This window comes from Sebastes fasciatus, chromosome 19 (genome assembly GCF_043250625.1).
Source record: "Sebastes fasciatus isolate fSebFas1 chromosome 19, fSebFas1.pri, whole genome shotgun sequence".
In the NCBI taxonomy this organism is placed as follows: domain Eukaryota; kingdom Metazoa; phylum Chordata; class Actinopteri; order Perciformes; family Sebastidae; genus Sebastes; species Sebastes fasciatus.
The window spans coordinates 11,273,172-11,298,646 of NC_133813.1; the positions used below are offsets into that span (position 1 = coordinate 11,273,172).

Here is a 25,475-nt window from a genome sequence, read left to right on the forward strand (position 1 = left end):
AAGAATCCAGTATAAAATGAGTTAAATTACATTTTTACAAACCTTTTCCTTCCAGTATCAGTATTCTCAACTTGGCATTCCTTTTCGTGAGCAAATGAGCTGCACTCAGTCCAGATAGTCCGGCGCCAACAATAACAACGTCCCAAATTTCTGCAGTCATAGTTGAGCTCAAGTGACTACGTTTTTTTTGTGTGCTGGTAACCGTGGAGTGGAGTCAGAAACTGAAATCCAACTTGTTTTCCCTTTGCGTCTCTGTATCAATTAGGTTATCTTGCAAAGTCAAGGCTGCTTTCATAAAACTGCACTTTGGAATTGTGAACAACTGAGCTTGTGACCTACTTGGCAGTGTAAACAGAAACTCCAGCAACAAAAGCTAGGAGGAGGCTTTATATTTTTAAACAGTAGAGGCGCTGTCGGTTATGAAGTCTTGTTAATTTGTTACACTGGGTTTTAAAAAAAATCATGCAGATGTTTAAAATATCAATTTAAAATTGTGCTTGCGTACGTGTTTGTTCCTGACCAAGGCTACCTTTGATGACACATTTCAGACTGAAGACCAGTTAATTTGCTTTTAAACTTACTTTAATAGAATGGCTTTTATGTTGATGTATGTGCTTATATAAATATATGTTTATGCATGTTACATTATTTACCTTTTATATTGTTTATGTTTTGAATAACGTTGAAAAGCACTTTGTGCTTATGGCTTGAAAAGTGCTCTATAAATAAAATTATATTAATTTAGGATGGCTTGTGCAATTGGGGACAAAAGCTGTGTCCCCAATTTGGAAAAAGTCGATTTTTGGGTCAGCGTTTAAGTTTAGGTTTGGTTTAATTAAAAGTAACTAATAGGTTTTTAAAAAAGAAAACCAGAAAATGTCAGGACTATTGATGTTAACGATATTAATGGTGTGAAGTGCAAAATGTAATTCTACATAAGTGTTACTGTATGTGTGAAAGAAAACTGTCAAATGTAATGTCAGTCAGATCAGGGGCACTGCAAATTCTGAGGTCTATATTCTGAAATAAGAAATACCGTCATTTGACTGGTTCATTTTCTCCCACTTGCTTACAAAATCACAAGGACATTTAGATACATTTCCAAAAAAAACTGATGAAATTCTTTTAAAAAAGGGTAATGAGATATTATAACACAGTTACATAAAAAGCAACTCAACAAGGCTTAGTGGAACAAGTAAGACTTTTTTTTTTTTAAAGACTCATGTATTAATCCAAGCAGTGAAACTCCCTACTGTATTCACTTGGATTGCCGGTTTTCTTGTCTTTGTTTATTTTTCTACTAAAGCTGTTTTCTAGCTCAAGAAACCCCAAAGAAGCCAAACTTGGCATGTTGGTATATTTGTTGTCCAACTACTTAGGCAAGGCCAAAAAACTCATGTTGCACAATGGTTAAACATATGTGTTTTTATTTTAAAAGATGATAATGACCCAGACTGTTTTAAGGCGACCATTACGTAGGTTTAAAGCAGCAGTGGGTAGAATTGGAGCAAATATGATTAAGTTAATTAAGTTATTTTTATAAAACGGTCACTTTATCCTGACCGTAGTGCATGAGACAGGTAATCTGAAAAAAATCATGTGCCTTCAGTTCTCCTAATGGCATCTGCAAGATTTCACAGACCAGAGGAAAAGAACCAATCAGAGCCGAGCTGAAGCCTTGCCGTTTTTGAGCAGCTGTCAATCACTCGCAAACTCCAATCAAACGGTCAAACTAGGCAGCGTTGATCAAATATGAATCAAGATTCTGTTACTGTACTGCCTATTTCTTGCGTAAAATGTTTTCAGACACATTTTGTAGTGTACTGTTTAGCTGTAAAATCAAAGTTTGTACAACTTTATTACCTGACCACCATGTTGAGATCAGTTGAGGAAATACAAAGCACCACCGAAAATTGCCCAGAATGATCAACGGCTCCCCACCATCATGGACGTCAGTGCTCGAAGTGGGCCAGTACTCACCGGTACACAGTACCCCCACTTCTACATTTTACTCGCTGGCGTACCATGACTTTTTGTTGCATACCGGCAGCTTGTGAGAGGTACGCTTCTCTTCCCTCTCAGATTCTCTGGGAGATTCATAATCATAGCGCCAGCGTTTTTTCGCCGCCCCTCATAAGCCGTACGAACATAAAAAATGTGTAAACAATGTGGAGAGCATCTAGACGAGCCGACACACGGCGCGGGGAGGGGGTGAGAACGACGCTGCTGTAATTTATCAATGCAATATGTCCTACACGTTCCTTTTTAAAATAAATAGTGAACTGTTTGCCATAACTTTATTTTTGTTGTGCAGAATTAATGGAACAATGTTTAAAAGTTTTCTGAATCTGCTCTTTTGATTTCTAAAATATGATTTTACAGGGCAAACATTTCCAGAGGAACTAAATGTTCAGACGAAGGCTGTGACAAGTGTAAATGATACAATAATTACTCACTTATAGTACGTTTTGTCTTTAAACTTTTTGGAGTTATCTATATCTATCTAGTAATAATGGTCTAAAATGATGTAAAATTCATAGTTTTAAGTAAAAAAAAATACACCTGAATTAATAGCTCACACACCTCAGCTCTGCATGCTTACCTGCTTCTCTGGCTGGCTGCTGTTGATTCCAGGCTATAGGCATGCTATAATATATTATAGAGTAATACTATAGGCTACAAATAGCACAGGAAAGCATTTGAACTATTAACGATATGAGTAAATATACAAACACACCACCTTAACCCTATAATGTTTCAGTTGGAATAGTATTAGAGTAGTGTAAGCCTACTGTAGAAGATGCAAAACTTAAGTATAATAATATAACAATAAAATCACAACTGATTATGACTGACACAGTATAACATGCTTAAAGAAATAATAAATAAATAAATAGGAGCAAGAGATTGCTGATATGGGCCGATACACGCCAACATGTGAATAAGGGGAGTACTAGCACTTGTGTTTTTCCAGTTCAAGCACTGAAGGACATCCAACACAAGCAATACTTGCATAGGGCATATTCCATGACATATGTACTTTTTATAACAATAAATATAACATAGCTGCATAAACTGTGTTTTGTCATAATAATAATAATAATAATAATAATAATAATAATAATAATAATAACTTGGATTTATATGGCGCCTTTCAAGAAACCCAAGGACACTTAGAAACCCACGGACGCCTAAACCCAAGGATGCTTAAACCCAAGGACGCTTGGGTTGTTGTACTGGTACCTCTTCACATTGACTGGTCTATCTGCTGATCTGCTGCTGTTTGTCTGCAGTACAAAAGGACGTGCTGAACATTTTTTTTTTTTTCATATTAAAATAATAAGGAAAAAGTGAGGAGTACCAGCACCATGCTTTTAAAGCACCTATAATTTCCTAAAGCAAAGTCCATCCTAGACAAATGCTGCTTTCCAATAATACCTCCTCTAGCAGTTACTCAGAATAATGCAAATGAACCGAGCTGCTCAAACTTTAAAAAAGAGTGGGTGTGTGGAGTCAGAGAGGAGTTTAGTCGGTTTTTAGATGGATCCGGCTCTGTCTCTGACAACTATACTTTATCAGCAGGTGGCTATAAATAAAAATGTTTTTCAAAAAAAATTGCCCAGAGCTTGTGAAATAAATGCGGTGACTACAAGAGAAAATCCACATGGAGATTTAAAAGGAGTGTTTGATATTTTTTTTTTTATAAAACTGGAGATAAAGCTTTTGATCCTTTATCACAAATCCATTCTGTGCATGTGTCTAGCGTTTCTCATTTATAAAGGCTGTTTCCCTGTAGATCTGGCACAGAGATAAGTGCTGTGCTTTTTTTGTCATACATCCTGGCAATGTATACAAACCTTGCTGGCTCGCGATTTTGGCTGAGCAACCAGTTTCTTGTCACTTGAGACCTTATGTACTCTCTTTGTCTTGCTTATTATTTGAAAGCACAGACATCTAACAAATGAGAGGTTCTAAAGAGGTTTGTGGTGTATTGTGTATGCAACAAATAAGAAGGAGTGTACAGTAGCTGTGTGTTTCCTTGTGCAGGTGGAGACAGACAATTTTCTCTTTCTTTTCATTTTTAAATTTCGCTTAGTTTTTAGTTCTTTTGTTTGTTTTTATACAAATAAATGAAAAGTGCAGTTATGCTGACAATTGTAGACAAAGCAGCATTGTGTTGCAGATGTTTTGCTTTCAGTACAGTTCAGTTCAGTTCTCATCAAATTAGCTCACTGAGGTTCCGTCATCAGAAACCCCATCTAATTGTATGGTTGCTCCTCCAGTTTCACTTGTTTACCAATGGATTGCTTTGTATTGTTGTTCAGCTGCCAGAGCGCTGATTTCCTCGAGCACATTTTCATTGTTTTTTATCTAATTTGATTTATTTTATATCATTTAGTTTAATTTAGCTGTGCTAATTACAAAGTATTTGGGAAAGTTAGAGGGTGGTGATATTAACAGCTGACTGGCGGTACCAAGGAAACCAACTTGTAAACAGGTAAAACAGGTGGAGCAACCATCCAATCAGAAGGCTGAGGAGGGGGAAGGTAAGGAGGAGCTCTCTGTAAAGCTAGAGCTGATTCTTTGTATTCCACTGCCAGACGTTTGGATGTAGTATCTGCATTCAGGTAATGTCTATAGAAATGTCCTCAACAGCTTGTTGTTCTACTTTCATGCTTTTTTCATTCCTCCTTAATTTGTCAATAAGCGCACAGTTCTGACCAAATCAGTGTTTTACATGTGAAGACACTGTACTGCCCGTTTGTTATAATCTCAGTCATTTGCGCTTCCTCTTTTTTTATCTCAAACAGGACCACTATGTTCAGAAAAAGCTGCAGTCGTTCGAGGTCAGCTTTCCTTCCGCCCTGGTTGTCTGTGTACTTGTTATGCACCGCAAGTCTCTGGAGCTCGGGTAAGAATACAGACACACACAAGCACATTAATACAAGCACACACACACACATACAGATACAGCGACTGTATCCTGTGTTATCTACTCCACCGTATTTCATGACATGGCACTGAGTGAAGCTTATTTCCAGAAATGCTCATTGAGACCCCTCATGCCTCGTCTCTGAGTGCTGAGCTATAGGCCTCAGTGGTGTAAGCTTCCCCATGTGTTACCATGGCGCTCAATGACTGGCCAATCAGGCTATGATTATGCCCCCAGATGACTGTTGCCTCCCTAATGTTCCAGGGATTTGAGTTCATGTTTTTTTTTTCTTCAGGGTGGGGCTCTTAATAGACTGAGTTGCAGATCTCAAATACACATCTAGTTTGATAAAATATATATAATATTATGTAATATAATTGGAAATCTTTCTTTATGTAAGATATGTAAAGTCTGTTATTTACTTGTGCGTTAATACACACATGCAACAGTTTGAATAAGACCACTGAAGGACTGCGAACTGAACACTTGAATACCTGAATATCCCTGAACCACAACTGTTGATTGCTTTTCCTCCAGGCCACATACTCTTGAAAAGCCATTGTGAGTCTTATTCAAACGTTTTTGTTATTTATGCAGTTATATTTATTATTGAAAAATAAAGATAAACAAAAAGAAACCTTAATGGAAAATGGTTGTATGATCAGTATTTTATTTCTCTCCTTCCTAATGGAACTACTTCAAGATGTTTACAAAGTTTCAGTGAGAGTTTGTTGAGCTTGGTTAAGGACCTTGTGTAAGAATTTAAAATGTTCTGTAGGATGTATTGGTTTATGTAGTGTTCATACTTGACCTCTGATTTGGGGTTTTTTCTGGAGCGCTGGTTATTGAGCTCTTTTTATTGTAAATACAACATGCAATTTGTCTGGTTTTTATCTTTCTGTGTGGCATTGGCTGCCACTATTATGTTTGTGTTTTTGTTGCTTTTCTAGCCAGACTATCTCTGAGAAAAGAATCTGAATCAATATTAAACTTTTTCTATAAAACCGTCTGCATGGCATCTGTAAACTGTGTCCAAGTGAATGTGGGAAAAGGCTTGCTGGATGAGAATACATAATAGGTATCCTCGATGCTTACAATAGTGGATTAAAAAAAAGATAATTGTCTGAATTTAAAGGTGTTCGAGGGATGCAGGTGACGTCCACGGGCCCGCAGACCATCCAAAAAGCCGAGGGAGAGAGCGTGACTTTGGGCTGCCGTTACGCACAGAGCCCTTTTGACACTGGAGAACTCGACATCGAATGGTCTGTGGTCAGTCCAGACACCACGCAGAAAGATCAGATGGTAAGAGGCAGAATGAGAGTGGTGCAAATTATGCGATTGGAAATCAATTAACAAATCACTTAACAACACAAAACAATGACAAATATTGTCCAGAAACCCTCACAGGTACTGCATTTAGCATGACAAATATGCTCAAATCATAACATGGCAAACTCAAGCCCAACAGGCAACAACAACTGTCAGTGTGTCAGTGTGCCCCAAACTGCATGTCTGTAAAGGGGAGACTTGTGGGTACCCATAGAAACACATTTTCATTCACATATCTTGAGATCAGAGGTCAAGGGACCCCTTTGAAATTGGCCATGCCAGTTTTTCCTTTGTGAAAAATTAGCGTACGTTTGGAGCGTTATTTAGCCTCCCTCGCGACAAGGTAGTATGACATAGTTGGTACCAATGGATTCTAGTTTCACATGATGCCCATATCTACACGCTACAGCCTGCTACAACCTAAAAAATAGCAATGTGCGTTAATGCCTTAAAGAAATTAGTGGCGTTAAAACAAATTTGCATTAACGTGTTATTGTCGCGTTAACTTTGACAGCCCTATGTCTGATATATGGGGGTTGTAAAGCAGAATTCACTTGGAATTCATGCTAAGGCACGCTTTTGTGTGTGTGTTTTTCTAAGGTTGAAAAAAACCTGCATTGGTGATGCATTATACTCTGGGTTCCTGATTTTCAGATAATTTTCCCAACAATTACCAAGAACGTGTTGTTTGGTAGAAATTGCAGGGAAAATAGAAAGGTCCTAGAAATAAAAGCTCCATGTTTTCATTCATTCATTCTTGCCTGTATTTTTGTATATTTTCAGCTGACCTATCTGCACTTACTAAAAAGGCTGTGTAGGTTATGCAAGCAATTGGAATTTGTTAATTAGAAGTGTACCAATTGAATGCCACATTTCCCTAAAATAAGTACCAAATTACTTTCTTTGCAGGAAACAAAAATTACAGACCCGTAAATTGAATGTTCTCCCCTATATTTGAGCTAATTAGGATTCAAAACCATAATGACTATGGACATCTAATCTATTGAGATTTCACACTTCCATTCAAATGATTTCAATTCTTTTTTCCTCTCCATGTGATGTGTTTGTGCTTCTACAAGTCTGAATCAGAATTCAGCCGAGGAGTGTGGACCAACTCCTACCACCTTTCTTCATTTCACAGGAATTAGTCGTTTATCCAATTTGCCTTTTAAATTAAACGAGTCATTAGTGTTGGAGACTTGAGAGGATGTTTTTCCCCGTCACCTCTGCCCTAAAGCAGCAGACATTTCATCACAGTCAATACAAGGAATTGACCAGGTCCAGGTATGTGCTGCTTTAGACAAGTGGCTGGTGCAGATTATTGGTTCATGTGCAAATTGAATGCTTTGTGCAGTCAAACACTTAAACAGTTCAGCTCTTACCAGCTCTGTATTCTAAAGGAATCCAGTGCTTTAAGTGGAGAAAATAAGTGGCAGTACTCTCTTTTTCACATGTTGGCGTGTGTCTCAGCAATCTCTTGCGATTTATTCCTATTTATTCATTATTTCTTGAAGCGTGTTATACTGTGTCCGTCATAATCAGCTGTGGTTTTATTATTATACTTGGGCTCTGCATCTTCTATATTAGGCCTATAATACTCCCAATAATATGGGACTACGTACCGGTGAGTACCAGCCAAATTCGAGCACTGAATGAATCTAAATATTTATCCACTGCAAACTTAAAGCTGCCTTAATCGATCTTTGGCCATTTGGATGAACTCAAGAACAAGCAAAGGGAAACAACATTATCATCCCAATGAGACATGTTAACATTAGCATTCACTTTGGGCTGTGTTTCGATCCTCGTGATCAATGTCACTCCACTACAGTATATAATGCTCTTTATCTCTCTGCCTTGGTGTCCATGAGAAGAGAGTATTATCATCCTTTCTGTGAGATTTTCTTTCTCTGCCAGCCAGTCGCTAACTTTGTCCGTCTGCCTTTTGGTGCCAGGCAGGTAGTGTACTGTCGGTTTATGAGAGCGTGTTTGCTGAAAACAGCTGCCTGCTATTGCTGGAAATGAGGTTGTTGAAAGTGCAGGGGCTGAACCACACAGTAAATGAAAAGCAAAACAATGAGCTACTTTTAAGAGGATTAACACTTCTCTAGAGCTCCGAGGTTGTTGGTAATTCTCAGTATATGTGACCTTATGAGGCATCTTGTTTGTATTTGGCCATTTTATTCAATATTGATGGGAAAAAAAATAGTTAAATGCACTTTTAATTGGTGAACATCAATTGAAAGTGTTATTCAGAGTAAATCTTTATTGAATCGTTATATATTTTTTTTGTTTTCCATCAGCTCATGTCCTTCACCAGCGGCACTAGATACATCCATGGTAACCACGCTCTTGCAAAAGGACTGAGCTTTGTTGACCCTGACCCCTCAATGGGTGACGCTTCGATCTCAATCGCTCTGCTGTCGCCTGCTCATAGTGCTACCTACCAGTGTAAAGTGAAGAAATCACCTGGAGTGGACATGCGCAAGGTGTCACTGGTGGTAATGGGTAAGATTGGGCTTTGGGCTTCAACCTGGAGTTAGTCACCTGACAACATTATTTATGTCCATCACCTTTGACAACTACAGTACTGTTTTGGTTTTAAGGAGAGGGCAGCTGCACGCATTCACTTTTAACATTTTGGGTTGCCTATTTCCATGAAGGTTACATTTCCTTGTCACATGCCAGTATGCATTACACTTGCAATTTGCCACAAAGCTAATTTCAAGGTACCTGCTATCAGGCACGCTTTCATCTTTTAAGACTACTACATTACCACAATGATGTGTATCCATTAGTGGTTTGTGGAGGTCAGTTTTGTTCAAGGTCACATGGATGTCAGTTAGAACTGACATAATGGCTCTCTCAGTGTCTGCTGTTTATAAGAGGCTTTTCTTTCCAGTCAGGTTTTGTTTTATTAAAGAAACAAATCCTGTATTTGATGAGATGCTGCTCACTAAATTCAAGTCAGATTTCACAATTCTCAAGTGCCTGATAATAAAACGTCCCTGCTATGTGAGAACATGGATTTTACGCCTTGGAGCAAAATATCACAAAAAACACATCACCCAAAACTATAACTTACACAGTTTTTAAACTTTTTTTTCTTTCACAGTTTCCCACCATTCACTGTGTCATAGTCAAAATGTGCATAGTTTGACTAAACCATCTTAACTCAAGGTACACTTACTAGGTTTTTCATTTCTTCATCTCCATGTCAGTCGTCATCAACACATGGAGTTTGCTTCATCTGCTGATGGAACTAACAGTGATAGGTGCCTTGATAGAGATGTTTGTGGTCACAATTTTGGCCATTGTGAGATGGAAGATGGCTCTGGAAAGGTCCGTCTCCCTGAAATTGATAGATACAGATTGAGCAGTTGATGAGCGACTGAAGCAAGGCGATTATAATTTGAAATGACACTTCACTTAGAAGCATTTGTCAGTGTATTTCACTCTTAAAATTTGCCTAAGAGGTAAAGCAATTGACTTGATTCTAGTCCAACTCATCTTGTTTGAAGAGCTTGAGCAGTAACTGGGGTGGAGGCGGAGCTCACCTCATTGGCAGATTCATTTGTTATGATTTTTACGACTGGAAACTGTATTAAATAACCTCTTACAAAGATGCTTCATGATTGAGCAAATAATTGGCCCAATTTAAAATAAAAGAAACTCTTTCTGGAGCTTTGTGGAATCTAAAGCAAAAAGACATAATACAGAGTTCCTCAGAATATAGTTTTAAAGGAGTTTGTTCTGATGTTACACTTTTTTTTTTTCTTTTAGAGTTATCTATTTTTTCAGGTGAGCTATACGAATTTCTGGTTGCACTGATTTCATTTTATTTCTCAGTACAACTTTAAAAGATGGAGCTAACAGAGATAGCGATAGAAAAGATTTCCTTTCCAAAAACCTGAACTACACCAGACTTATACCGCCAAGCCTCAAACATTTCTTTTTTTTCTTAAAGTTCATCTTATATATGGGCCTGCGTGGATGTTAAATAGTGAGAATAATTACTGCATAAGTAATGGCTAAACACAATTTTGTTATTTTTCACAATCAGGTGCTAAATCTGAGAGGAAATGAAAGGAAGATAAGTAACAATAAAATGGCAAAAAGCCAAGTCATTTAACATTTCCTAATAAATTTGATCCATGCAAACTTGGATATTAGAGGAAATTATGTGGACACATTTGATTACTTATTTCATGTGCATAATGTATAATTCACCTTAATATATTTTTTGCTTTAAAATGTCCTGAACAGCTAAATCTAGTCCAAAAATAACAGCCTCAAACCAGTGCACTTACATCTAGCTCTAGTATTATTACACCATCATCTACAAGAAACATTCAAATCCAAGAGTTTGAGGCTTAGAGTTTGGAGCTTTTTAAACAAATCATTTCATAGAAGAAACAGATCAATGGATGCATTTATTTAGCATAGTCCGTACGGCAACTTTAACTCTCAGGACCGTTTACACCCAGTTTGGTGTCGAAGAGGGAATCACCCTTCCTTGATGAAAACTAGCAGATCGTTGAATGAATATCTGCAGCACAGCATAACATATCGATAGACAGCCTGAAGCTGTTTTCATGCAAACAGCAATACAGACTGTCCTGAGAGCCGACATGTAATTTTATAGATCAGGTTCTTTGTGTGATCCTTGGCGGGATAAGTGATGAGAATTCATCTTTTGTTGTGTAAATGGGGAACAACACACTTAAATGTGTGAAAACGATTCAAATTGCTACCAATTTCTGCCCATTCACCTTCCAAAACAGGACAGTACTCCATCTTTAACTCATCAAGCTTACATTCCATATAGATTTTGATGTTGAAATAGGCATTTATAATATGTAATGAAGATATGTTTATATTTTTGTAACATTTTATAGAATGTTTTGAGTAATAAAATGCATCATAGTGTTGGTATCACCCATCTATATGGTGTGAATAAGTGATATAAAAGCCAGAATCAAAATGTTTTTTCTAATTTCATCCTAAAACTAGAAAAGCTGTACTGTTTGTCAAGAAAAAGGTATTGGAATGGCAGCGCGTAATTTCCATTTGTTGGTGTGATTTCAGCAAAGCCGTCTGTGCCTAAGTGCTGGGTGGAGGGAGGGGAGCTGGTCGGCGAGGCTGTGTCTCTGCACTGCAAGTCTGCAACAGGCTCCACACCCTTAACACACACTTGGAGGAGAGAAAGTGGAGGCCCCTTCCCTGCTGCAGCCACACAGAGTAAGTGTGACCTCTGCTGATGTCGTGATGCTACTACAGATCAAAGAGTGTGTGTGTGTGTGTGTGTGTGTGTGTACATGTATGTTGGCGACGGGGCTGGGGACAGGTGGTACTTAAGTATTGAAAGCTGTGTGAGCAAAACTCAATGAAAAGCCTTTTTCTTGTCGATTGTACAATTTATTTTTCAAGATAAAGGAATCCAGGAATATATCAGTATTTATTCAGATTTTCAAAATCATATGAAAATGATAGAAAATCCAGGTGAAATTCTGATAAATAAATAATGATTTGCAGCACAAGACTGTGTAGTTTAAAGGGATAGTTTGGGTGTTTTGAAGTGGAGTTGTATGAGGTACTCATCCATAGTAGGTGTATTACTTACGGTAGATGACGGTTGGCATCTACTGTTGGAGATGCAGACAGGAGAACCAACACCGGAGCAAAGCAATACTACCGTACTGCTGTGGACGGGGATGGCAGAAAAACATATTTTAAGCACCTAAAAGAAAGGCTCACCTAAAAAAAAATCGATATCCGTTTAAGTCTATGCTATATTTAGAATATTTTGTGACGGGGAACTGAACTGAAAGTGAAATGTATGTACATACTTTTTTTGTCATCCGTACCTGCTCATTTTGGAGAGAACATAGATAAGTTTCACTGTCATTTCAGTTCCCCGTCGGAAAGGAGAAGGGCTGTCTGACGGCAAGATAGAGCGGTGAAAATATTCTAATTATAGCGTACCCTTAAACAGATGTCAATATTTTTAGATGAGCCTTTCTTTTAGGTGGCTGAAATTTGTTTTTCTGCAGTCTTCGTCCACAGCACTGTATTGCTTTGCTTCGGTGTCGGTACTCCTGTCTGTTTCTCCAAGCTGTGGGCGTGCTGACCGTCATCTACTGTAGGTAATACACTTACTGTGGATAAGTACCTCATACAACCTCACTTAAAAACACCGGAACTATCCCTTTAACCGTTTATATTCCACCTACTTAGAAGGCGCATAAGCAGATCATTTGCTTTTTCTCCCCATTTTCTTTTCAGTCTTTATAACACAAATCCATTTTCTGAAATTTTGTCGACATTGTTTACTGTTGAAGAAGAGTGTCCTCTTTCAGCCAGAGACACAACAAATATTGGCAGCATACAGACATAATGGGTCTTCTTTTTAAAAAGCTTCACATTTTTAAGTGATAATTTGTAAAAAACATCAACCATGAGCCTTAAGTATTGTAGTACAAGTACAATAAACCTCCTACTACAGCATCTCTAACCAATTTATATGCATCTTATCCCATTATATGTACAGCACATGCACACATGTATAGTACATGTGTTAATCTGTGTTTGTGGGTGTTTATTTGTTCTCTCAGGCAGCTTGACTGGGGAGCTGAAAATTAGCAACCACTCGCAGAGCTTCGCAGGATTTTACCTTTGTGAGGTGAACAATGCTGTTGGAGCCGAACACTGCAGGATCAACCTGAAGGCGAACAAACGTAAGGGAACACACTCCCCACACAGAACGCTCCTGTTCACATACATCACGCATGACGCACACATGCGATCATGAAAGACCTAGATTTCATCCTCTTAAGTCTTCTCTCTCTGTAGTTGTGCCACAATCTCCCCGACGCTCCGCTGCTCACACGCAGGGTTTAAACTACTGCGCTCTGTAACATCACTGCGTTCTCCTTATTATGTTGTCTAATGACAGAATAAGGTCACAGTCGGTGGCAAAAAAAAAAAAATCGCTTTATTCACAGAAGACAAAACATTTTTTACCATCCGCTCCTCATCACTGACTTCCTGCTACTGAGTCACTCAGTCAAACATGAGTAATGCTGAAATGACACCACTGCCTTATTATGTCCACAGTCCCTATTAGCTTGAGAAAGAAAAAAAAAATGAAACAAGAAAAAGGCAGCAATAAAAAAACAAGTGGACTCATTAAAAACACCTTATCAGCTTAGTTTAGTTGGCACACTGTAAAAGGTAAAATGAAATCCATAAATTCCCTCAGGAGGGCGGTCCATGTGCAGTAATACCCCTGAACAGCTCTGAACAAGACATAAGCCAGAAAAATACCACAGCTGTCTCACAGGGGATGAATCTGGTGACGGTTAAGTGCACCAGGAGGGAGTTCAGTCAGTGATTCGGTATATCTTTATGGAATAAATCATCCATGGGTTTTGACTCTAACAAGCCCTCTGCATTCTGTGGATCCTTAAAATGAATTTGTTTTTATGTGCCTCATTATCTGTGGAGTGGACCCCTTATATTACGTCTTGCTGAGTCCATAACTTCCGGTCTTGGCGCTCAGATTTTTTTACTTCCGGCAGGGAGTCATTCATTTTCATTTCAAGAGAAGGCTCGCTTTTCCAATTTGCAGAATCCGCCTTTAAAATAGCAGTGCGCTCGGTGCAGGCACACCTGACTTTTTAAGGGAATGGGAGATGACACTCTGATTGGTTTAATTCATATTACACCCAGAAAACATCTATGATTAATTGAGAGACTAAATATAACCCCTATGCCCCTTGTGCCTTACTTTGCGCCCAGATTATGCGCTGTTTAACCTGGGTTGGACACGCCCTAAATGCACTAGCGGCATGTTATTTAGACCATGCCCTATAGATCGTTTAAATAGGGTCCAATGTGTACATTAGTGAGATTTAGATGTGCTGTTATCTCTGGACAGAGCCAGGCTACAGTAGGTATTCCCACTGTTGCCAGTCTTTGTACTAAAAGACCCGGCTGCTGGCAATAGCTTCATATCTTGCATACAGATGACAGTAACATTTATCTTCTTATCTAACTCTCGGCAAGAAAGCAAATAAGCGTAGTTCCCAAAATGTCAAACCATTTCTGTAAAATAAGGCTGTTTTTCTTATTCTGTTTTTCTTAATGTGGACATTTTGGCGATACATTGTTTTCATTGGACAGTGACAATACAATAAGACATTATTTAACTTTTAAAGGGCCACAACCCCCCAAAAAAGCCAGTAACCACTAGACACTGAATAATACAGTTTAATAGATTCTTCACACTTTGTTCTTTTCTGCCACAGAGCTTCTGAGGGAATAATTCTTTTTTATTTTTTGCTGACTTTACAGCTCCAAACAGAGCAGCGATGATAGTCGGCACCGTCGTGGGCTCTCTGCTCCTCATCTTCATCCTGCTGGTCTTCGTGGGGCTTCTATACTGGAAGTTGAGCAGCAGACATCGCTTTGAGAAGGAGTTCTCGAATGACATAAGGTACTGTACGCAGCACTGCAGAGAGATAGCGGGGTATAGTAAAAGGTGTTGGCAGCTTGACGGTTAGATAACTGAGCTGCAGCAAGGAGGGAACAAATCCACACACACTGTCTGGCAAGTTTCTGCTTGTGTTCATTTTATCACCGAAAAAGTCCCATGAGTAAGAAACTTTTGCCTCTGTAAGTGTTGAGTAGTTTTGTCAGCTTGCCAGTTTATGTTAAAGGGTATGAACATACGGATAAAACATTATTGTATGCACTTGCACAGATTTTTATATTTGCATAAATTAGTAATAATGAGATGTTTTTGGCTTCACGACGCAAGTGAGAACAGACATAAAAAAAAATGACATCTAAAACCGAACTGTAAAAAACAGAAAGGTATACATGTGTATTACGAGATGCAGTATAAAACAACACACATCAAAGCCAATGCGATAAGAATAGAATCAAAATCCCAGACTTGAATTAAAACCAGGAAAGAAACATGTAAATACAACAAAAATACAGACGGAGAAGGTTTTACTTCAGACTCTCTGAGATAATATAATATGTTTGGATTTTATTTCATTTCTCCTTGTTCATCTGTAGAAGTTCATCATATGAAGCCTCACACTGTGCAGAACAATTTGATGAAATCCTTTTGAAATCCGAGGTTTTATGTCACAAGTTCAGAAAAAAAACTGATTTCTTATTGATGCAAATATAACTGCTGACATTATAAATAACATCAGATCCGCTGTTTGCTTCATCTGAAAGCCCTGAATAGGATTCATTAAAAGTTACCAGCTCTTTCTTCTTGTTGCTCTTCTCCGTCTTTCTTTAGAGTCGGAAACATGAGAGGCTCTCGTATTGTCAACAAACACTCTTGGGTGTTCTTGACTTAGATTTGCAGCAGTTTATTAAATCTTGGAACAACATAAGAAAGTGACTTTCTAGTATTCTTCTTTATGACTTTAAAAAGGCTTTCCTTAATGTTGTATTCATTTTTCTGTTCATACAATAAAGAAACATACTGGGCATGCTACATTTAAACCCAGTTGCATGTTGTTTTCAGAAAGCACAAGTTAGCATAGTTGGCATTTTGGGGAATACTCCTATTTACTCTCTGCAAATTTGATAAAACAATTGATGCCATTCTCATACAGTGTTCATTTTTTTCGGAAAATACTTAATTTATCCTCATTTTAGTGCTGTACAAATAGGCTTTATTGTTAGGCTGGAGCATGGGAAGGCTGAAGCATGTAGGGAGAGAGGACGGACCTGCCAGTCTGTGTCTTAATTTCTCCTCCATGGTTGTTGTTTTTGTTAGCACTTGTAGCCTACATGTAGGATGTGACAGATGGTCTTTGTAGTATTTGTCCCGCCCCGGGTCTCACCACCTTCAGGTCATCCCCGTAGTTAATGGGCCACCATCCACATGTGCAAGTGGAAATTTGCACATTTCACTTGTACATTTCTGCGCTGATATTATTTTAGTCGAGATCTCTCTCCTGCTCTGGAACAAAAAACTGTGTAACTAGTTGAAAAGGGCAGCATGGGACACTGTCCCTCAAAAACAAAAAGTCCTGATTCAGGCTTTTTTTGGTCCTCTGATGATGTAAATCAGTGAGCAGAATGCAGAGCTGCTCCAGGTCCGATGTTCTGCAGCTGACCTCCCATCCTGACAACTCTGACAGGATTTCTCCTTTTGCATATAAACAGTGTCTCCCCCCCAAACAAATGGAGTTATGGTTCATATGCAGTTGAGAGCAGTCCACATGCTTTCAAAGTACATGTTGAAATGGGAGCAGTGTCAGCGTGGGCGGACAGCGTTGTGTATAAGAGACAGAGAGGCACTTCAAGCCACAATCCTTCTCCATATCTGTGACATAATGGAGAGTTCAACTCTCCTCAAATAAACATGGCATCGTAGTGAAAAGAAGAGGGACGGCAAAGCAGTAATTATTTGATCCATGGCAACAATAGTTCCTCTCTCATCTGTCAGTTACTAGTGTTCAAGGTAAAAAACAAACATTGCAGCTTTAGTGGGGGATAAAAAGTTCAGAGTTGAGTCATGGAGAGTATCAAATCAGTTCAAGTACTCCAACTCTTTTGAATATTTGAATATTAAATATAAAAACTGAACACTGAAAGACAGACATATGGACAAACCGAGCTTTTATTTTAGTGTAAAGGGCATTCGACAGCTTGTCTCTGGAGCATTTTCATTTTTTTACATCTGTCACGTGTCCTTAAAAAGATTTAATACAGTTAAAATGACAAACTTGTTAACAAGCATTTGCTTATTTATACTTCTCGCAAATATGGAGTAATATTTGGATTCAGTGAAGTCGTGTTTCTGTCCCTAAATCCATTTAGAGCTGTCACAATATCAGATTTTCACTACATGATTATCATGGCCATAAGAATTCACGATAACGATAGTATCCCAATATCTATAGAACATTTGAAAACAAAAATAATAATAATGCGATCAGTCAAATTCATCTTTAACTTTGTTTATTGTGTGTTTTTATCTCTTTTATATTCCTCCATGCAGGCGATAGCCATGGCATGAGGCATTATATTTCTGGTTGTCCTTTTGTCATACGTCCGTCCCATTCTCTTGAACGCCATATCTCAGCAACACTTGAATTTCATTACATGTGGCACAATCCACATGGTCTCATGGATTAACTGATTAGAATTTGGTGGTCATAGGTCAAGGTCACTGTGACCTCACAAAACATGTTTTTGGCTTTAACTCAAAAATGCATATACCAACTATGACGATATCACACAAATGTCTAATAGGATGAAATAAAATGATGACATTTTGGACAGCCATGGCTGTAAGCTGCAACTTCACTGGTTGGCGGAGGCAACTATACTATGACTTTTTCGACATACAATGACTTTTGATAAAAAGGTAATAGTATAGTATGTTTAAAGTTTCATGAAAAAAAAAGTCATAGTGTAGTGTCGATAATTGTCATGAAAAAAAGTCATAGTATAGTATGTAGACATTGTTTTAAAAAAAAGTCATACTATAGTGTGTCCATAATTTCATGAAAAAAAAGTCATAGTATAGTATGTCAAAAATGTTATGAAAAAAAAGTCATAGTATAGTATGTTGAAATATTTATGAAAAAAAAGTCATAGTAGTATGTCGATAATTTTATGAAAAAAAAGTTATTGTATAGCATGTCGATAATGTCATGAAAAATGTCATAGTATAGTATGTCAAAAATTTTATGAAAAAAAGTCGTACTATAATATGTTGACAATTGTATGAAAAAAAGTCATTGTATAGTATTTCGAAAATGTTGTGAAAAAAGTCATAGTATAGTGTGTCGAAAATTTTATGAAAAAAAAGTCATAGTATAGTATTTCAAAAATGTCATGAAAAGTCTTAGTATTGTAAATCGATAATTTTATGAAGAGAAAGTTATAGTATAGTATGTCGAAATGTTTGTGAAAAAAAGTCATAGTACAGTATGTGGATAATTTCATGAAAAAAAGTCATACTATAGTCTGTCGAAAATTTTATGAAAAAAAAGACAGTATGTCGATAATTTTATGAAGAGAAAGTCATAGTATAGTATGTCGAAAATGTTGTGAAAAAAGTCATAGTATGGTATGTCGGGGGGAAAAAAGTCATAGTATATTATGTCGAAAAAAGTAAAAAAAAAAGTCGAGTATTTTGAAAAAAGTCATAGTATAGTATTTCGAAAAAAAATCATAGCCTAGTGTGTCGAAAAAAAAAAGTCATAGTATAGTATTTCGAAAATATAGTCATAGTATAGTAAGTTGACAATTTTTTTGAAAAAGTCATAGTATAGTATAACAACCTTCTGTAAAAAAGATCAGACAAAGGATTTCATTGGCAGAACTGTATTACTGTATTTTGGTACTCATTCTTGTTCATAGCAGTCCTGTCCTGTCACATACACACCCAAGAATCACAGACCCAAAGACTTGAGACACATTATTTCCTATATCAGCTTAACAAAAGCAAATGTATTCCCTTTACCAGCAAAAATCAGAGTGGTTGGCCTCCACAGGAGCCGAAAATGCCAATGTCGATCAGCGGTGCGGGTCTTTCCTTTGACAGAGGGAACAGATCCCAGCTGTTGCTGCAAAGTTACATAAATTCAGAATGCAAAGTACCTTCTAAGCTTGAATGTTGGCAGCGCTGTTGACGAGGGAAGATTGTACTGTATGCATGAAAGCAGCACCAGAGTGAATTATCTGCTTCTGTAAAAGAGAAGCAGTGAAAGCAGGGTTTCAGTGAGAGTTGGCGCTCTTGAGAAGAGCCCCAAATAGGAAAAGACAACAGATTTATAACAAGATTCATCGTAACCGACATGGCAGCATTATTTCACCTAGTAAATACTGTACATCCACCGTGGTGTGGGATATGGACACAAGCACAGAGAAGGAACCTGGTTATCAGAAATACAGGTAGCATTAGTGTACAGTGAAAGGAAGTTGTGCTAAAACAATTAGTTAATTTATCAGTTAATCGTTCCTCTTAGACTTCACCTTGGAAAAATGTGAAACTCAGCTTCTACAGTTGCCTTCTAAGCCATTTTACCATGAAATAAGTTGAGCATTAATTCTCTGAATTCAGATGACTGAACTGAAATGATTTCCTTGGTTGTAAAATCCTTTAACGTTGCTGTTTCTCTCCCCTCTGTTCTGCACCGATATCTAACAGGGAGGACGCTCCGCCTCCTGAGAGCCGCCCAGTCAGTCGCCATACGAGCCGGAGCGCCATTCAGCACCCACAGGTTACTTACAGTCAGGTGGGCAGGACCGAGGGGAGCTCGTTCAATGACGGACGCACGCACACTCCCTCCGGCAACAGCCATGGACACACACCGGTCAAATACACACCAGTCAAATATGACAGCAAGTATGGATACGCAGTGTGACAATTAAAAATCATTGCTGTACTGACAGGCATTTAGCTCTCATTGTAATGTCTCAATAGACGCTTCTAGACAGTTTGGACACTTGAAACAAAGAAAATCTGTAGCAGAATGAGTCTTGCAGAGTGTAATTATTTCAATTCTTAGCTGTGCAGTGTGATGATTTTATAACATTGTTCATGTTAATTACTTGAAGATGATCATATAAGAAGTTTTCTTCTTTAATTCCTAGATAATGTCGCATTACCGTCTTTCATTTTAGGAACTTTTAGGAGGAAGTTTGCGTGCTTGTATAGAACATTCAAAACTCAATACACAAAAATACAGCAACAAAAGGATTCAGTCTCAAATTTAAACCAAAGAGAAATATTTATTTCATGATAGACCTAATTTGGAAATACTCAACCATTCAAAAAAAATGTACACGATTAAGTACTTATTTTTTCAAGGACGTATTGACAGGAGTTGAAAAATCAATAGCCACATGCAATGGGATTTTGTCCACTACATAAACAGCGACTAGACCCCCCCCTCATTCTAGACAACATGGAGGCCTCCTGTGTGTCCCCCTCACACAGTGGTAGGACTTTGTGTTTTTCGGGGCGGTCAGCCTTTTGCAATAACACACATCATAGACAGTCAAAAGTTTAGAAACTAAACATATCAGCATCTTCTGCTCCGTAAGTCTTTGTGAACCAGCCGGAGCTGAAGTGCTCAGTGTTTTCCTTTACTTGGGCTGTGTGGGCTGTATGAGTTAGTTCAAATTGTTTTAATAACTAATTTTGTTCTTAGCAGGAAGACGGTCTTCATTTTATAAAAACAACTACTTTCCGTAATTTCCATTTTTGTGTACTGTGACATTTTCAAACTTATGAAAAAACAATTGAGTCTAAGCTGCAAGCGGTATATCAATACTATATCAAAATGTGTAGGTGGAAGATATGAAGGTTAAAGGTAAGGCCATTTAAACAGAGTTAGTCAAAATACTGCATATGAAATAAAATGTAAACAACATTTTAACTAACCTTTTTAAAGCCGACAGGGTCGATAAACATCTGTATAACTAGAATTAGAAAGTCGTCTGGTACATCTATGCTCTCAATAGAAAACTGATGAAAGCTTCACTTCACTGCAGTCTAAATGGCTGCAAGTCTGTATAGTAAATAGAAACACTGAGCACTGCAACCCCAGAAAAATCACAAAATGATTAAGGGCTCCTTTTGTGGATTTATGTTAATCAGCACATCAATAGTCCTTCAGATTAAAAAAATCTTCTGACACTGTTTAATTTTCATCAGCCTGCACAGCACCAAATTTCACGCATGAAAAATGATAAACATTAGGGAAGAAAAAAAAAAATCTGATCTGTAAAAATAAGGCAAAGTACAAAAATCATAACAATCAAAAAAAACTCCATGCAGACATTAAAACATGGCTGAATTCGGCTTCAAATTATAAATGGTCCAGTTCTCAAAACTTAAAAAATAATCTTGATTCTGTGCTAAAAAAAAAAAAAAATCAAACAAACACAAGATTTAAAAGTGTGGAGTGGTTGTCCAGTGGAATGTCATGATGTTTCCCTTTTGTATCCAGCTGTTTGCACCCATTGACTTGTGACGCCAAGACTGATGTGAACAGTGTATGTGATTGTTGTTGGCTATAAAAACCCTGCAGCTGTCTCTGAGAGTCCATCCAGTCAGGATAAGTTAAATGCTTCACCGTTTTGTTTTTCGAGGGCTCAGAAGGCGAGCCGTCACCAGTATTTAGTATAAGTGCCTTTTCCCTCCTTTAGTAAAGTCCTCTGGATGTGGACGAACTGTCTTTTTTGGGGGATGGCAATGTTCTTTACTGGTTGATGTTGAGGTTCAGTAAGCAAACGACCAGTCTTCAAAGGCACCGTACTGTACATTGGTCTGTGTTTGTGTGGGACGCACATGGGCACATGCATACATGGAGAAGTAAAACCAGTCAACAAAGTCGATTCCATCCACTGGTGTCCGCCCACAAGGCATCACCATGACAACTAAGGCAAAATCTTTCAACATGAAAACAGAGCATCTGTCTTTTTTTTTTTTTTTTTTTTCTCGTCCGATTCCTTGCTGCTGTTCAAAACAACTTCCCCACAATAATCATTAGTAATGATAATAATCTCTATTCAATAAATTATCTATACTGTACAATTATTTCACCTCGCATAGACCTGCAACAAAGGGGAGCCTTTTTCAAAGTAAAGCTATCCACAGTCCGTTTTCTGCTGTGTCCTCAGTTCAATAAAGCCTCTGCAGAGCGCACAGAGGCTGACGGACAACAAGACAGTTTTTTTCTTCTTACCTGTACAGAAATTAAACAGGACATCCTGCAAAAAAAAAAAAAATGTACAAACAAAAGCAAAGCTGATGCATAATTGAAGATAGAGAAACAGGGTAGAAACACTCGCTGAAAAATGAGTATCCAGCAAAAACAACAAAAAAAAGGTTCTGTTTTTCCTCGTGTTTTTTTCCTGGAGAGAGAGAGAGTGAGTAATTTTTCTCTGAGAACAGTAGATAGAAGATGGTTCCTGATTTAAAGGGAGCCACGCCAGCAAACATCCAAGCGTTACTGCACTCCTTCTTCATCCACGTACGTTGAAGGAAACCATCCAATCTGAAACATAAAAGACTAATTATCAGAGCTTTATAGTGTTTAAATGTAAACAATGGGTGTTAATTGAGTTCATTCTGACTGTTTTTTCTTTTTAGCTGCACATGCAGGAAGATAAACATTCGGTAACATTAAAGTGAATTCATTATATATGCCGCATTAACGTATTAGAACAAGGCCACTCTGAGTACTTTGTTCTAATTAACCTGCTCCGGAGCAGGTTACGTTGGAGATAAGAGATCAACTCGTATAAAAGCACCGCCTACTGACCAACCAAAGCTCGGTGTGCAAATCGTATGATAATATTACACAAATACAAAGAAGTTACAGTCATAATCCAGGCTAAAAGCAACACAGTTTAAACTGACAAATGCAAGAAGGACAACTGTCACATTAAAGTAAGCCTGCTTACCGCTTTGAATTATATTTTAATATTTATTTTTAATTTGCTCCCAAGCCTGTTTCACACCACCTGAGTCAGGGCTGAAATAAAGTTAAATTGTCATACACGCCATATTCACCTCCAAGGGATTAATAAGGGGACTTCTGTTCTTCTATTCTGTTCTTTAAGCATTAACAGAATACATGAAGTAATTATAGTCGTGCTGTAGATGGGACACTGTTCTTAGGCTATAAGTCTGTTCATTTACATATTCACACAGTCGGACATTTTTTTTTCTTTTGCCAGCTGTCCTTCCTGCATTTGGCAGCTTCAACTGTGTTACTATTAGTCTGGATTATGTGTAGTTTAACTTCTTCATACTGTATTTGTCTAATATTATAGTTTGATCTTGGTTTGTAAAATACGCTGCTCTGCTGACAGTAGACTTGTCCGTGTTTGTGATTGGTCATATGCTGCAAACACCACCCCTGTTATGTGAATGCGCTCATAGCCAGATTGAGAAACGTTGGGTTGATTTATCGAGTTGATAACCACCGTCGTAGGACCGCTTAGCGGGATCGCGGTTGTTAGGGTTTAGTTAAGCCAGATAACAAGAAGAAATCCTGGGTATGTTGAACTTTGTAGTGCAGGCCTCAGAAGCGGTCTGGTTACACATTCTGCATGAATTTAACTTGAATATGATCCGGGGGCATGTAAACAGGTGGGATCTAACTGTGACTTACATTAAGTGTCTCTTTATTCAACCGACATCTCTGAGCTTATTACCATTTAATATTCTTTGTAAGTCAATGCTATTTTTTTCACAGATTAATCCTGTACAATCAATATCATTATATACATAGAGTAGGCACCTAGATGGTGTCATCTGATAATTGGTCTCCCACTGACAAAGATGACACAGTCAATTTAAAAACCCATTTCCATTAAGGTTCTTTGGTGCAGTAAAAGCGAGATGGCGACACGCTATAATAAAATCGAAATTAGACGGCTAAGAGAACCTCAACACCAGACTGCGCAACAGTGGACAACCCAGATTAACTATGCACCGGTAAAATAGTTAAAACTCATTCTGGGTCCACAGCACCACATTAACACCGTCGATTTTACAACCTAACGGTGAACATCCCTAAAATAAAAAGCTCAAAGATCACTTCCAGCTTAACTGCCAGCCTGTTAAACTGGAACATTTCCCAGCAGCCAGTGCTTTTCTCTTTCAACCACCTGCTTTAGGAGTGCTTTTATTATCAATGGTTTAATTGTTAAATTCAGCCGCTGCGGTGCAGACAAAAAGCCAAAGCTGTGCTGTATATTTGAAGCAGAGTGCTTGAAAATATGCCTTATGCACATGCTACCAGCAGAATCTAATCACTTTTACCATCCATAAATGTACAGACTTTCATGGTTTACTCACTCGTCCATTGGCCTCTCCTTTCCACCAGCCCTGGTCTCCACCGATCTTGCTGTAGATTTTGACGATGTCTCCTTCTCGCAGTGACAGCTCTCTCATGTCTCTTGCTGCAAAGTTATACCTGGCCACTGCTGAGCTGACCACCCGAGGAGTGAACACTGTGAAAGTGGAAACCACGAGAGGTCAGTCGATTCACATTGTCAGAACTTGACAGAGGTGGAAGGTCATGCTAGACATAGTGACAATAATTAGTTGGTCAGTTCAGCATGTCGGTACTGTAGTCACAATGACAAATGAGCACGATGGGAAAGGACAAGTTGTTTCATCATGGGAGAGGAAATTGGTTTTCTTTTTCGTGATTTAATGAGGGAGCGTCATCCTGGGAAGAATTGAAATGTTCTCGTTAATGAAAAGAGTGCACAGAGAAGAAGTAATGAGGTCGAGAGCGCAGAGGCTTATTTATGAAATGACAGTCGATGAGGTGCAGGAGGACAACAGGAGCGAGAAAAGATAGGAAAACAAAGAGTACCTGACCAAAAGGGAGCTGAGCTCTGAGAAGAGAAGTTGAGGCCCTGCGGACTGAGGAAGGAGAAGTTGTAGGAGGCGCAGGTGGCTGCTGAGAGGAGAAGAGAAACAGGAGGAAATAAAGCTGGAACTGCAGAGCTGGAGCCAGAGAAGCAGAGTTTTAAAAAAAGGAGCACACGGAAGTTATCTGTCTCTTAAAGATAGGGTTCTGTTATCTTAATCTTACCATGTTTTGACTGCTTTAGCGGTGTGACGGAAAACAATTTGTTAAAAAAAAATGTAGTGTGGATTGCAAACGGTATCATTGTGGGAATTGTCAGTTAATGCACTGATGTAGGGCTTAAAGAGTTGTGTTCCCAGTTTGTAATTACAGTCAGAGTGAACGCAACCCTAATAATCGTTTAAGGAAAATAAATAAAAAAAACAATCAACTAGAGCGTATTTTAATTTCTCCTTTTTTAACTTTTGCTCGACATTGTTATTTATAATCGTGACTAATGTGTGAAACGAAATTGCGCAACATTAACAATAGACAACATGACGACCGCCTCACTTTTAATGTGTGAAACATGAACTAAAATGAGACACCGTCTGCCCTTTGCCGCATATTCTGGTTGCTGCACATCTCTATACAGAATGCATCACCAAACGGTCAGTACATAATGGTGCAGAGAGCATTGCTTTTAGAGGGAGTGAGAGAAGAGGATGTGATTGACCACGGCTTTCCCCATCATAGATGCAACCTAATCCCACCATTGTTTCCGTTCACACCTGCGTGGTGTGATGCACCTGGAAACACAAAACTACAAACAAATGTGCGCTTGA

The 25,475-nt window shown here is 38.2% G+C and overlaps 3 protein-coding genes across 13 annotated transcripts in view; 1 reads left to right on the top strand and 2 right to left on the bottom strand.

Annotated features, from left to right (window-relative positions):
* LOC141757313 (putative flavin-containing monoamine oxidase A) overlaps window positions 1-328 on the bottom strand; it is a 41,556-nt gene extending 41,228 nt beyond the window's left edge. Inside the window, exon 1 of the mRNA XM_074617724.1 lies at window positions 43-328. Coding sequence (XP_074473825.1) covers window positions 43-160 — 118 coding nt within the window. The 5' untranslated portion in view covers window positions 161-328. The remainder of the gene's footprint in view (window positions 1-42) is intronic.
* vsig8a (V-set and immunoglobulin domain containing 8a) overlaps window positions 1-21,066 on the top strand; it is a 77,832-nt gene extending 56,766 nt beyond the window's left edge. For both annotated transcript variants that reach the window (XM_074617719.1, XM_074617720.1), the window contains 7 exons: window positions 4,812-4,912; window positions 6,069-6,235; window positions 8,566-8,770; window positions 11,351-11,503; window positions 12,877-12,999; window positions 14,618-14,759; window positions 19,461-21,066. In XM_074617719.1, coding sequence (XP_074473820.1) covers window positions 4,812-4,912; window positions 6,069-6,235; window positions 8,566-8,770; window positions 11,351-11,503; window positions 12,877-12,999; window positions 14,618-14,759; window positions 19,461-19,677 — 1,108 coding nt within the window. In that variant the 3' untranslated portion in view covers window positions 19,678-21,066. The remainder of the gene's footprint in view (window positions 1-4,811; window positions 4,913-6,068; window positions 6,236-8,565; window positions 8,771-11,350; window positions 11,504-12,876; window positions 13,000-14,617; window positions 14,760-19,460) is intronic.
* vav2 (vav 2 guanine nucleotide exchange factor) overlaps window positions 20,025-25,475 on the bottom strand; it is a 224,623-nt gene continuing 219,172 nt past the window's right edge. For 5 of the 10 annotated variants that reach the window (XM_074617701.1, XM_074617698.1, XM_074617702.1 and 2 more), the window contains 3 exons: window positions 24,655-24,741; window positions 24,129-24,283; window positions 20,025-22,317 (listed from right to left, as the gene is read on the bottom strand). In XM_074617701.1, coding sequence (XP_074473802.1) covers window positions 22,270-22,317; window positions 24,129-24,283; window positions 24,655-24,741 — 290 coding nt within the window. In that variant the 3' untranslated portion in view covers window positions 20,025-22,269. The remainder of the gene's footprint in view (window positions 22,318-24,128; window positions 24,284-24,654; window positions 24,742-25,475) is intronic. The other 5 variants (XM_074617699.1, XM_074617705.1, XM_074617706.1 and 2 more) reach the window with 2 other exon arrangements.